The sequence below is a fragment of the Neovison vison genome, chromosome 1 (genome assembly GCF_020171115.1).
Source record: "Neovison vison isolate M4711 chromosome 1, ASM_NN_V1, whole genome shotgun sequence".
Taxonomy (NCBI): Eukaryota; Metazoa; Chordata; class Mammalia; order Carnivora; family Mustelidae; genus Neogale; species Neogale vison.
Genome location: NC_058091.1, coordinates 23,232,434 through 23,245,932, shown reverse-complemented (window position 1 = coordinate 23,245,932; position 13,499 = coordinate 23,232,434). Strand labels below are relative to the sequence as shown.

Below are 13,499 nucleotides of genomic sequence, written 5' to 3'. Positions count from 1 at the left end.
GAGAGCAGCCTCTGTTCCCTAGCCCCAGGCCAATAACGATGCTAAGATATGCAGAAGGTCTTGGACTGGCCCGGGTCATTCAGTTAAAGTTATTTTTCTAGGACTTTCCATTGGGTCATTGTGGACAACTGCCCGGTTTAGCTTTGCCTAACAAGATTAAATTCCATGAGCCATTTTAAGACCGAGGACTTGTTGCCCTCACTTTAGATTTTGGGTCTGACTTTGGCTCGTACACACACCGTGTGCTTAAAACTTTTCCCGGAACCGGCTGCTTGGCAGCTGGTTAGCTTAGCTGAACTGACCTTGTCTGCAGACGCAGCCCGAAGAGTGTCACACACACGGAATTCATATCAGACAACCTAGTTGTCCTGGTCATGGTGCTTTGCATTCAGAACATTTTTTAAATTAAAGGAAAAATGAAATAACTCCTTAAGTGGAAGAGAATGACTTCAAATTGGGACTTTGGGAGCTGAGCACAAAACATCAGACTGGCCATTGCAACCGATCTTTTCCAGTGGGTGACTAAGAATGGGCTGCAGGCCTCAGAGCTTAAACATAAAAGACCACGGGAGAGCTTGAGTTTCTTCAGCGCTGAAGTGAAAAGGAAACATTTATCTTGCTGCACCCATCCTTACAGTAATTAAAGTGGACTAGGAAAAAACCAGACAAGAGCCGTTTTATTTTGTTTTATTTTATTTTTGTCTTGCAAACCTTCAGCTGTTGCAGAATAATCTGGCAAGCCAGAGGTCATTCTGTCTTCCTCTGCTGGGATCGGGGAGGGCATTTTCAGTTGCATATTTTACCCCACCAACAGCAAAGGAGAAATCAGTTAGGGACTGGAAGCCCTTCTTCCTGACTGTCCCAAATTATGAGACATCGGCGGCCCTAATTGTTTTCCTTCTGTTCGGTGAGGATGGCTTTTGCGTCGTGTAATGACTGTGTCTGAGTCGAGTTTGCAAGGCACCCTGGCGAGTTTAACTTCCAATTACATGTCTGCTTTATGAGTCTTTACCTCCTTGAATCACGGATGGAGTTTGGTTGACGGGGTGCCAAAAAAACAGTTTATACAGTAGGATTAAAACAAACCAGAAAATGGAAACTATTAGCAATTCTGTCATTAATTACATTTGTGAATCAATCCGGGACACTTGATAATTGTTTCTCGTAAACATTTAAGTGAAGAATTCCAAGAAATGATCTTTGCTATGCAGTGGAGTAGTCCCAGTTTTGATGCCAAAGTCTTACTCAATTAACATTTTTCCGTCTTTAAACCCTAATGTGGTAAATGACGACTCTTGTCAGTGAGCCCTGCTGTGGGGGGGTGGGTAGGGAATGCAGGAACTAGAAAAGGAGGAGGTTTGAGAGGACACTGGCTGGAGGAGGAGCCCAAGCGGGTCTTGGAAAGGGGAAAGAGGAAGTGAGGACCAGCGCCCCGCCCCCCTCGTGCAGGGTCCTTACCCACTTGCTTAATGTGGAGGAAGTGACCACCTTCATGCTGCCTGCTTCTGGGCTGGGTAGAGAAGGGAGCGGTCTATTCCAGCGAAGTAGCTTTGATTTGTACCCTCTTAATTTAGAGTATGGATAGCTCAGACCCAGGATGGACTGGAGTTTCACTTTATGCTGGTCGTGATAGAAAAAGGATTTGCTAAGCAAGCTAGCATCATAAAAGAGATCTTGGAGGCCTATGTAACTTTCCCAAAGAGGATATACTCTGAAGAACTTACCCAACTGTCATCTTCAAACCGTCTTACAACTCCGACACTCTCTCTGCGTCCGGTTAAGGGCCCATCTAAGCTTTGGCCAGCTTGCCCCTTAGGGACACTCCATTTTCTCTTACTTTATATTGCCATGTGGATTGAAAATAATAAAGCTTCCATTAGAATATGAATGTGTATATATGTCTATCCACCTAGCCATTCATCCATGCATCCATGCAGTGGTTCAATCTGATGAACCCCTTGGTATTCCTGCTTAAAAACCTTCTAAGGCTTTCAATGTAAAAACGGTTCAAACTATTGTGGTTTGGAAATGTGATCTTCAGGAGAAAAGCCCAAGAACTCTTCACTTGATCTTAGCCAAAAGGCCGAGAAGCGATAGTCCAAGAACTCCTTGCTGGAAACCACGATCCTTGGATTTAGGCTTGGTTCACTCTCAGCCACTTGACTTACCTGTATGCTCTTTGGCAAGTCCCTTACCACTTTCAGGGGCTCAGTTTTCTAATCTGTAAAATGGAAATAACTGGGCACCTTCACTCCCATCTCCCCCCAGGCTTCGCCAAGGGTTGTGGGATGATTAATAAGGCCTTATCTGTAAACTGTCAAGGGCCAATAGTATTTTTGGAATCAAAAAGGAGAAAAGGGGGCTTCTGGTAAAAGGTGATAAAGCAAAGGCATTCTGCAGAAACTGAACACAGGCAGCAAAGAATGAAAAACACAAAAATAAATGCCATCAATGAAGCAGAAAACCTGTTCCATCCAAAATGGCAAAACATGGAGGGAACTTTATACTGCAGCGTGGGCTTGATTTTTTTTTTTTTTTTGCCTACCCGGCATTCTTGCCTTTGGAGAGCAAGCTGTCTTGCATCATGCTCACTCCAGGTTTAGAGAAGGGCTGATCTTATCTTCCCTGCCCACCTTCCTTGGGGGCCCCGGGTAATTATGTGGCCCCATACTGGCCTTCCGAGTTCTCCAATCCACCAACCACAGCAGTTGGTTCAGAGGTGGGCACATGATCCAAAACAGGCCAGCTGAATTCCTCTCTGGGCCTTTTGCCAAAGCCTTTGAGGAAAGTGCTCTTTCAAGTTCATAAGCTGTAAAGATGATGTGGTCTTAAAGCCAACAGTGGCCATTTCATTGCCTTGTAAAGGGTGATTTTGAGGGGGGATGTGATGTATAAACAGAGCTAAAGAAATGGAGATAGTGACCAAGTTCAAGGACAATCCATAGATAGCCCTAGATTCAGCAGTACCTGAGGCCACCATGTCCACATCACAGACTGCTCTGTTTTGTGAACCAGTATGTTCCTTGTTCTTTTTTTCTTTCTTTCTTTCTCCTTCTTCTTTCCTTCCTTTCCTTATTTTGACAGGGACAGCATGTAGTATTTCAGATTAGGTTTTTGTCACTTGAAATAATGCAAGCAGGTGTCTTGTTAACCTGCTGGACTCTACGAAGTATAGAAGAAAACAAGGGGTCATTTGAGAGCAGACACTGACCTCCTCAGATCTAGAGCAAGAGACAGATTTCACTAAGAGTGAGTCTCTCTGTTCAGACAGGTGGATGCCAGTAGTCTTTAATTCAAGAAAAGAGACTTGAGAGTGTGGGCCAGCCATGGAAAATGTGGAGATGCACCTGTTAAGACAGACCTCATTCAGGATCTAGATGGTGAAAGGGCAGGGGATGGAGCCGAGAGTCATGATCTCCTCATTTCCTGGAGGCCAGCTGGTGCCTGCGTGCGTGCCTGCGTGCGTGTGTTGGCAGGGGAGGGAGTTTGGTAGGTTAGAACTCTAGGAGCCTATCATGGAACAGGGTTTTTCACAGGGTTTTACTGTGAGTTACAGTAGTACGCCACACACAGACCCAGTGGCCACATGCTTCAGGTCAAGAAAAATGACAGACTTGGTGAATGGATGTTCAAGGAAGCTGACTCAAGTTGAAGCTGTAGAACACCTGATTCTCCCCCTCTGTGGCTCCTATTTATTCTTCAGCAAATAAATGGCTCAGTTTTAAAGATAAATAAATAGGACAAGAGTTAAAATAGAACTCGAACACAGATAAATAAAACACATAACAAAAGACAGATGAAGAAAATGGATCACAAAAGGAATTGCCCTCTAAAACAGAATTAAAACAATTTTCCATAGTGTCAAAAAATTTTTTTAAGAAAAAGGAAAAAGGAGCTCTTCTTTGGGTTATAAGAATTCAAATTTGAGATTCTAAGCCCCCTAAAGAGATGAAAAATATGTTTGCAGTTCTCAAGAAGTGAAAGAAAAATGTATAAACATGGAGAGGAAAGTCGTATTAGAAATAAAGTGAGAATAAAAACAGTTGAAAATGCAATGAGACGTGGTGTACAGGCTGGAAGCAATCCGACAAAAAAGAAATGAATGCGGAGATGTGAACGTGATTAAAGCAACTGGGATAGATACACGAGGCATGGAGGCACTTGTGGTCTCGTAGTCTTCCTCCTTTCCCCCCAGCCCGTCCTAGTACTAGCTCACTTTCAACAACCACCTGCCACGCACGCTTCCAAGCAATTTACATGTGTTCACTCATTTGATATTCACAAGAACCAACTGACAGTGGAAGAGACAAGTTTCTGAAATAGCAGTTTGAATCTGAAGCTCAGTGGACATATCAACAAAATCTTACACGGAGTGCTCCGCACCAAGTACTCACAACCATGTTCAGCAGGAGAACACTACCCAGGATGGTACACCCTCAATTAGTAACTGTTGATTGAGTGGATACATGGAAGAAGGTATCCTATGGCCAACCGGGCTGAATAAGCAAGTCACATCAAAGGAGAAAAAGGCAGACTGCCTCTGGCTTTATTAGAGCACTTCTCGGGGTTAGAGGACAGTGGAGTAAGGTCTATGAAGTCCTAAGAAGAGTAATCCAAGATTGTATTGCCAGCCATGGTGTTGCTCAGTAAAAAGGCAACAGATAGATGTTTCCAAATGTGATTGAACTTGGGAACTATATCATACATGCACTTTCTAGAAAAAAATTTAAAAAAAAAGATTGTATGTATGTATGTATGTATTTGAGAGAAAGAGAGGAGCGGGGGGAGCAGAGAAGGAGACTCTGTGCTGAGCGTAGAGCCCACTGGAAGCTCATCTCTTGACCCTGAGACCAAGACCTGAGCCAAAACCAAAAGTCAGATGCTTACCTGACTGTGCCACCATCCAGGCGACGCTAGAAAACTCTTTGCCATCACAATGATGTGTCAAAATTCAGAAATGAGGAGGCATTCATGGTGAGTATCGACCTTATTTTCATAGTGAACTAAAACTCTGAAAATGATGGTTATGGAACAGAAACCTTAATGATGTAATAGTAATATAAATAACCCAGACTGGTACTTGGGAGGCAGTGCAATTAGTTCACTTGATAAGAGGGAATAGATTTGTCGGTAGCTACAGTCTGAAATTGAAATATAAATTTTAAAAAGATTATTTCAGCATTCTAATGTTTTTCATTATTTTTTTTTTCTTAACTTCAGAGAGATCTTTTAGAAACTAATATCTCTTGGGAAGACCCATTCATCTGAAGTTCTGCAATTCCTTCAATTTCATCTCAATTTCTGTTTCTCTGTCAAGTTCAAGTAAAATTTATACTTAATACTTTAAAATTATAGTGACATGTATGGTATGATTCTGTTTATATGTGTCCTTTACCTGCCCTCCCTCCAAATCACTCTTCTATTCTTTCTTTTCTCTTTTCATCTGAATATGTGCAAAATATGTCTGGAATGATGTTTACCATATATTAGTATTTATTTCTGGGTGGTGGGATCCTGGATGATTTTTTAAAAAAATATCTTCTTTGTACTTTCTTATATTGTCTGGCCTTAAAAATTAATAAATACATCATTTTTTCAAAAATAATGAAGTCATTATTATTTGAAACAATTAAGGGCAATGTGGCTGAGAAACCGTTTTCCGTTCAGAAAAGAGAAGCACCGGCCAGAATGGTTTTGCAGAATCCCACCTTGTTCGACCGTTTCCATTTAACAAGCATTTCTTGGGAAGCAAGCAGAGCCCTATGAGGGCTCAGGGAGTGGGAGACCGAGAAATGGATGCCGCCCATGAGGCGCTTTCACCGCAGCTGCCTCCCAGCCCGCTTGCTGCTTAGGCATGGTGGCCTCTAGAACAGCTGCGACACCCATCATGTGGGAACTTGCTACAAATGCAGAATCTCGGGCCCCATCCTGGACCTAGGGGATCGAATCTGCGTTTTTATAAGACGGCCCAGGTGATATGAATGCACAGGAAAGTTGGGAAAGCCTTGTTCTGTGATTAACTCTGAAGCTGGCGAATGAAAGCGCATGCCCTGGGAGTTTAGATGGGAGAGCTCCTCATTCTGACCTGAAGATCAGGGGAGGTCTCCTGGGGTCCCTGGGTTTGGGATGCCTCCCGAGGCGATTTTCAACAGGGGTGGGACATGGTGTTCTTTGCTGAAGGAGCTGCAGAGGTCGAGGGGTATCTGATCTGACTTGGTGGCGGCAGTTTGACAGAAAGGCAGATGGCCTGGTGTGGCCGGAGCCTGGGTCCTGAGGCTGGAGGCTGCAGGGAGCCACTGGGAAGTTTCCAGGGGGAGACTGAGTCTGGTAGCGGAGTAAAGGGCCGGGGAAGGGGAGAGCCCGGGCCAGAGGAGCTGTTTGGGAAGCAGAGTTTGCAGGTGTTCTGGTGGAAGATGGGGAGTGTGTGAGTGCCCCATTGGGACGGTAGGGAGGAAAGCAGAGGTGCGGCCCGTGTCCACACTAACCCGCTGGGGAAGAGGGCAGTCTCAGCCACTCTCCCCATGAGGAAGGCTGCCGCAGTGGGAAGTTCCGGGGCTTTTTACACCAAGTGCCTTGAGGCTGTGGGGCTGTGAAGGTTAAAGGAAGCATGAACCCATGGGCTTGTACTGGAAGCCAAGGGAACTGGAGCTTAACTAAGTGAAGCTAACATGGTTAGCTACAAAGCCGTGTCGAATCAGGTCTCTGCAAGTAGAGTTGAAGAATAACCACCTCATGAGGACTGAAAAAGATACTAAGGTTATAGGTGTAATTTTTAACTATGTAATTTTTAAATCTTGGGCTGCAACCCAATGCTATGGATACCTTGGAGGACTTAAAATTTTTACTTTATGAACCTTATTTTGAAGTCATATTCTTTCATTTCACTGGTCTTATATGTAACTGTTTAAGTAGAATTCTATTTTTTAACACTTGTTATTAAGACAGAATGCCAATGTTCTTAATATGTCTAGAAACTATGTATCTGGTGCTTCAGGCCACAAAGACATGATGAAGGGACCTCCCCTTCCCCCCACCCCAGCACCACCTTGGTGTGGCCTTCTCAAATCACAGGCAAAGAATCTTAAGAGGCGATGAAGGGGGGGAGGGGTAAGCAGCCTAAAACCCATGGGCCAAATCCAGCCTAGTACCTTTTTTTGTTAATAAAGTTTTATTGGAACACAGACATGTTCATTCAGCTCTCGTCTGTGGTTGTGTGCACCCTACCAGTGGAGCTGAATTGCCCTAGAGACTGTACGGCTGCAAAGCCCTCAATATTTACTTCCTGACTTGAATCTATTCAACTTGAGTCTAATTCTAAAAATGAAGTGTCTTTTTCTTAGAGAAAGGGAAAGTTTGGCTCAAATCTGCTAAATTTTTCTTTTTATCCTATGCTTACAATAACGAACCCATTTAAAATTTAAATGTGCTTTAAAATTTTAAATATACCTTTAAGATTTCCTTTCCCATTTTCATACATGAAATTTTTTTCCAAATGGAAATAAATTTATTGCTTTTTTCCCTCCTTAATTCCAAATCCTTCTTAATGTCTTTATAGTTACTGCTTTAAAGCAGGAGTCAACAAAGTCAGGCCGGCAAGCCACATCTGGCCGGCCACCTGCCTTGTTTCATTTTACAGCCCTTGTGCCAAGAACGATTTTATACATTTTTAAGTCATTACATTTATTTATTTTTAAAGATTTTATTTATTTATTTGACAGAGAGAGACACAGTGAGAGAGGGGACACAAGCAGGGGCAGTGGGAGAGGGACAAGAAGGCTTCCTACTGAGCAGGAAGCTCCATGCGGGGCTCGATCTCAGGACCCTGGGATCATGACCCGATCTGAAGGTAGACACTTAATGACTGAGCCACCCAGGTGCCCCAAGTCATAACATTTAAATGGTTATAGAAGTACCTACATGGTAGCCTCCATTTTGCCATCCGGCCTGTGAAGTATAAAACATCTATTGTCTGGCTTTTTAAGAAAAAGTTTGCTTACCTCTGACTTAATCATTATAATTGGAAAAACTGTCTAAATAGCAAAATATGAGTTTTTGAATGTTTTAAAAGAAATATACTTTATTTCTTCTGTGTGTATATGGTCCAGAATTAGACATGGCCTATAGGACTGAGTGGTGGATGAGCACTAGTGATTCAGTCAGTCTGTGTATGGCATTGTCTTGGCTAGAGAGCTTGGTTCTGGTTATTCAGTGAAATGTAGGACTCCTGTAAGTAATTGGGAAGAGAAGACGTTGCTTTTGCTTTGAAACATGTCGGCAATAGATCAGGGACCTGGGAATGCCATAGCCATCTTGCCATCTTCAGTGATCCCACCTGAACTGAAGGAAGGGCAGAACTGAGAGAACTGCAGAAGGATGGAGCCAACGCCCTGATCACACTCTACCTAAAATCCACCCTAGTGTTCGACTTTTAGGTTATATGGGCCAATACATTTCATTTACTGGTTAAGTCTGTTAGGATTTTTTGTTGTTGTTATTTGTAGATGAAGATACCCTAACTAATTAAATGGTATTATTCTGCCTCTAAGAAGAAGTTCACAAAAGAGATTTAAAGAATAATTTCTGGAATTATTTTATTGTTGGACATCAAAAATCATTGCACAAAAATTAATTATGGTCTCTGACAATTTGGAACAGGAAGCTGGGAAGAAGAATTATATTGGATGACTGAATCCAGATCTAGACACATCTGATAGACAGGAACCCTTTGTCAAATATAACACTGTGAAATTTAATGAGTCCGCTATGGATGGGGGAAATCTGCCTTAGTTGCGTATGAAAGAAGAAACAAGAATTGACTAATGTTGTGATGTGACCACCAAAACCACTAACATAGTCTTAGGCTGCATTATTCAGAATCTCTCTTCACTATTCCTCAGCCATATCTTTAGCTTGGTGCTGGGTTCCAGACTTTAAAAATGATCCAGACAGAGTGATACTCGCTCAGAGTGACTGAACAGGCTGACAAAGAGATCTGAAACCACATCCTAGGAGGAGTAGTAGAAGGGACAGGAGAAGTTTGTCGGTGACATCAGTGATGACACTGGCAATGACAAACCCTTACTGAGTACTTACTAGGCACCTGGAATTCTGCTAGCAATTCCACATTTTATCGTTTGATCCTCACAACAACCGTATAGAGTGGGTTACTAGAATTTACCACTCCCTCAGATGTAAGTGAGGAAACCAAAGCTTAGGTGAAAAACAGGCATGAAGTCACACAGCTAATAAATGCGACCATAATTAGCTGATAACGTAGCTAATAAAACCATGGGATTTAAACCCTAGGAGAGGACGTTAAGTGGTGAACATCACGTTTTTAAGTATGTGGAGAATTATTGAGAAGAAGGAGGATAAATCTTTGTTTCCTGTGGCTTCAATTAGTACAGAGAACTGAGAAGGTTCTTGGGGGAACAGATTTCCATTAACTGTAAGTGCATCTGTTTTCTTCTTTGGCAGAGAGGGGATTTTCTTTTCTTGATGCCTTCTCCCCACCTCACTCTGGTTGTGGGACTTCAGCTGTCCTGCTTCCCAAACACCCTTGTGGGGCTTACTCTGGTCAGGCGGGTAGTTCTTCCTCAGCATTCTTAACAGTCTTTGACCTGTTAATCATGCTTGTCTTCCCAGCATGCTTGGGCTCTGTGAGAATATATTTTATTTCTCCTCTTCCTTTGGACTTCTTTTCCCCTTTTCTATCCTTTACATGAACATCTAACAAGGCTTGGACCAGAGAGTCTGGTCTTTTCAGCCACAAACCTGATGACTCCAGTCCCTGTGTACCACTTGGATCACTAACAGTGCTTTTTCCCTGATTTCCACATCTCCTTTGCCGATCCTCCATTTTTCATCCGAAACTCAATATGGCAGACATCGCACGTGCTTCACTCCTCAAACTGTTCTACTCCCTAGCCTTCCCATTTCTGTTGATGGCAACCCTGCCCTCCTGTCCTCCAGACCTACCTTCTGCTCTTTCTTCTGCCTGAAATCAACCACTAGTCCTGTCAACTGTTCATTTGCAAGATCTTTTCAATTTTTCCTTTCTCTCTAGTCCTATTGGCACCCCCCCCCAAGAATTAGTTCTTGTTATGTGCTTCCAAGTCTCCTAAATGCTCTTGTCACAACTCCAGAGCCCATTACCTCCTGTTTTAGAACCTATGACAGCTCCTCATTGCCCATCTGATGGGGCCATCGCCTCCCCTGAGTTGCGGGCAATGGTTCCCACGTGTCCCAGCAGAAATCTCCTATTCCTACCTTGCTGGCCCCGTGCAGTTATCTCCTGCCCCGAGTCTCAGGCTGCTCACATTCCTCTTTGCCTTCACTCGTGATCCTCCCCTCCTGAGGGTTGTGCTGTCACTTGCTGGTCCCACTTTTACTCTTTTAAGACCTACTCTATGGCCTGTTTCTCCCTCTCACTCATCACTTCCTTCTCAGCATCCCTCTAGTTCCTGTAACCTGCTGGCTTTCACAATCTAGCCCTTGATTAGAGACTTCCTTGGAAAATTCCTTGGAATTTTCCATTTTAAAAAGTTGCTGAGCTCCTCAAAGTAGCTTTTAGACTCCTTCAGGGCAATGCTTTGTACATTCTTTATCACAACAGCATCCAGCCCTGGACTATTCAGACAGGTTCTTGTTGATTCAGAACAAAAGAGAAAACCAATGTTGACTATGAACTTTTTCAAAGGTACCAGTCCCTGTACTAAGGAAAGGCATTGCCCTCATGTCAACATAAGAAGACCAAGGCCAAAAGCTTAAGTAAGTTGCCCAAATCTACACAGCTGATAAATGTTGGTCCAGGACCCGGTAGTTTGTGTTCAGAGCTTACAAGTTCAACAACTGTACGAAGATGATCATAGCGACTGATCGTAGATCCCAATCCTGTGTCCTTCTTGAGAACCAGCAGGACCCAGCACTGCTGAGCTTTGGTATATACTAAGAAGGACCCTTCGTCTTTCTTCCTTTTTTTTTTTTTTAACCCCTTCCCTAATTGGGATATACAAATGTGTTAAATAGGGAGGCAACCTCATCAACATCCATGACTCTGAGAGAGTGGCCCAGTGACTTTGGAAAGCCATGAGTTGAAAACTAGCTTGCTGGTTTTAAATAGTTATTTAGGACAATAATGAAAAGAAGGCCTTGCCTCTATTGTTCTTTCTTACTATATCTAGGAGTGAGAAGTGTGAGAACTTCCTTGGCTTCACACCCTGTCAAACTTGGTATTTTACCTTCTCATAGGGTAGATTAGATCTGCTCCATTTGAATCTCAACTCTGAGAGCGTTGATGCACTAGATCCCATCCACATACTTTTTCTTTGATTGGCCAGGGACCCCGTAGTACCAGATCTATGTTTTTACATTGTGTAAAAATAAGGCAATTGTTTCATAGTATGAAATAATTACACATTTTGGGAAAGATTAGCTTGATCTTTTCTCTATTAAATGATATGAAGTGTTAAATCAAGTGTTTAGGTTTTTTTTTAAGATTTTATTTATTTATTTGATAGAGACCACAAGCAGGCAGAGAGGCAGGCAGAGAGAGAGGAAGAAGCAGGCTCCCTGCTGAGCAGAGAACCCGATGTGGGGCTCGATCCTAAGACCCTGAGATCATGACCTGAGCCGAAGGCAGAGGCTTAACCTTCTGAGCCACCCAGGTGCCCCTAAATCAAGTGTTTAAAAAGGGGGCATGTTTTTGGGAAAAAATGGTGTTTGGAGAAGCTAACCCCTTGGGCAGCAGTACAAGCCAAGGGCCAAGACACAGCACTGAGCCTTTCCCCAGGCTTTTACTGCATTGACACAAGTGTGGGGGCCACACATGTGGGTGTTTGTGAGTGACCCTGGGCCCATGTATATGCATTTTTTATGATTTTGTTGTAGCAAATCTTTTATTTGATGACAAAAATTTGTTGTAAAACTTGCACTCAGTGTTTTTTACTTTGGAATTGTATATAGGTATTTAAATGTAAGTACTTTTAAGTGTTAGCTGTAGTTAAAGGAAAGTTGTATCCTTTCTGGACAGTCTCTACATTAAATAAAACCTTAAAAACAAAACAAAACAAAAATCCAAACCAACCTGGCAATATAATCCTACTATTGGCCAATCGCTACTCTTTTATTTGGAACACAAAGTATTTGTCATCTGGAGGCTGCCTGAATGTACTTTTAATTTTTTCACATTTCAATTATTTGGAAAAATAAGGCATTTTTCAAAGAATATTAACTGAACGCATTTTTTAAAGTGGAAACAGGGCACTCTGTGACAAAGTAGAAAGAGCTGTGAGTTGGAAATCGTGAGATCGGGGCTCCAGATTTGACGCTGGTTTGTGACCTGGGGGCACATCCGACCAATTTGGGAACAACTTTCTTGTGCACAGAGAGACAGAGAGAAAGGGTCCCTTCCAGCTCTTAAATGCTAGTCTTTTGTGGGTCCGGCAGACCTGAGTTCTTTCTTATTGTAACAGTGACCTCTTGTGGTATATATCCTTCATCAGTTTGTTTGGGGGTTTTTTTCGTTTTTTTTTTTTTACGAAGTAAATTTGGGATTTGTTCGTTGTTGTTTCTAGTAACTGTATTTAATACTACGAAGCTGCTCTGTCTTTTTTTTTAAGATTTTATTTATTTGACAGACAGAAATCACAAGTAGGCAGAGAAGCAGGCAGAGAGAGAGAGGAGGAAGCAAGCTCCCCACTGAGCAGAGAGCCCTATGTGGGGCTCGATCCTAGGACCCTGAGATCAGGACCCAAGCCGAAGGCAGAAGCTTAACCCACTGAGCCACCCAGGCACCCCTCTGTCTTGTTTTTTGATAGATAAATCTAAGCTGGAAATCAGACCTTGATTAAAGGACTGTAGAGTGTGAAACTCCATCTTCTAAGCAATCCTCTGTGCTTTCTTCCCAATCTGCCAATAGCTGATTCTACTCGCAGAAAGAGAAATGCTCTGGTTTTTATGCTGAACATTGTTGTATTCCTCTTCCTCCTAGGGACCAGGGGAAGAGACGTTCAAGAGCCTCATCTTGTTTCAACAGCTCAGACCTGAGCCGACTGGAAACCAGAGCAGGTGAGGTGCACATACACTGCGAGGCCCAGAACTTCACCTTCAGCATCTCCACTTGTAAGAAAAACATTTGCACCCAAGATGTCTCATGTTGGCTCACTGTTTGAAAACTCCAGTCACTTCTTCCAGCTTGGCCACGCATCAACATTTATTTTTAGAAATTTTTATTGTTTTCACAACAGTCTTAAAATTCTTACCATTATCCAGCTCTGGGGCCTCAGACATTTATAGATCATGGTCTTAGTGAGCATGAAAGAAACTATTTTGTAAAAGCATTCAGAAAGTTGCAAAAGTTGACATTAACGTAATTCTTGAGTTAACTGGAAGTTCAAAATCATTGCTCACTTAAGTGAAGTTATATTAATTGTGTGAAGACAGGCTGTGGGGTCTTTAATCTGTTTGAGAAAAAAATATATCTAACAATATTAATCACA

At 42.7% G+C, this 13,499-nt stretch overlaps 1 protein-coding gene across 1 annotated transcript in view; it reads left to right on the top strand.

The window, feature by feature from the left end:
• Positions 1-13,499, top strand: part of ARMC2 (armadillo repeat containing 2) — a 111,013-nt gene that overhangs the window by 28,484 nt on the left and 69,030 nt on the right. The window contains exon 6 of the mRNA XM_044244526.1: positions 12,992-13,068. Within this exon, the coding sequence (XP_044100461.1) occupies positions 12,992-13,068 (77 nt within the window). The remainder of the gene's footprint in view (positions 1-12,991; positions 13,069-13,499) is intronic.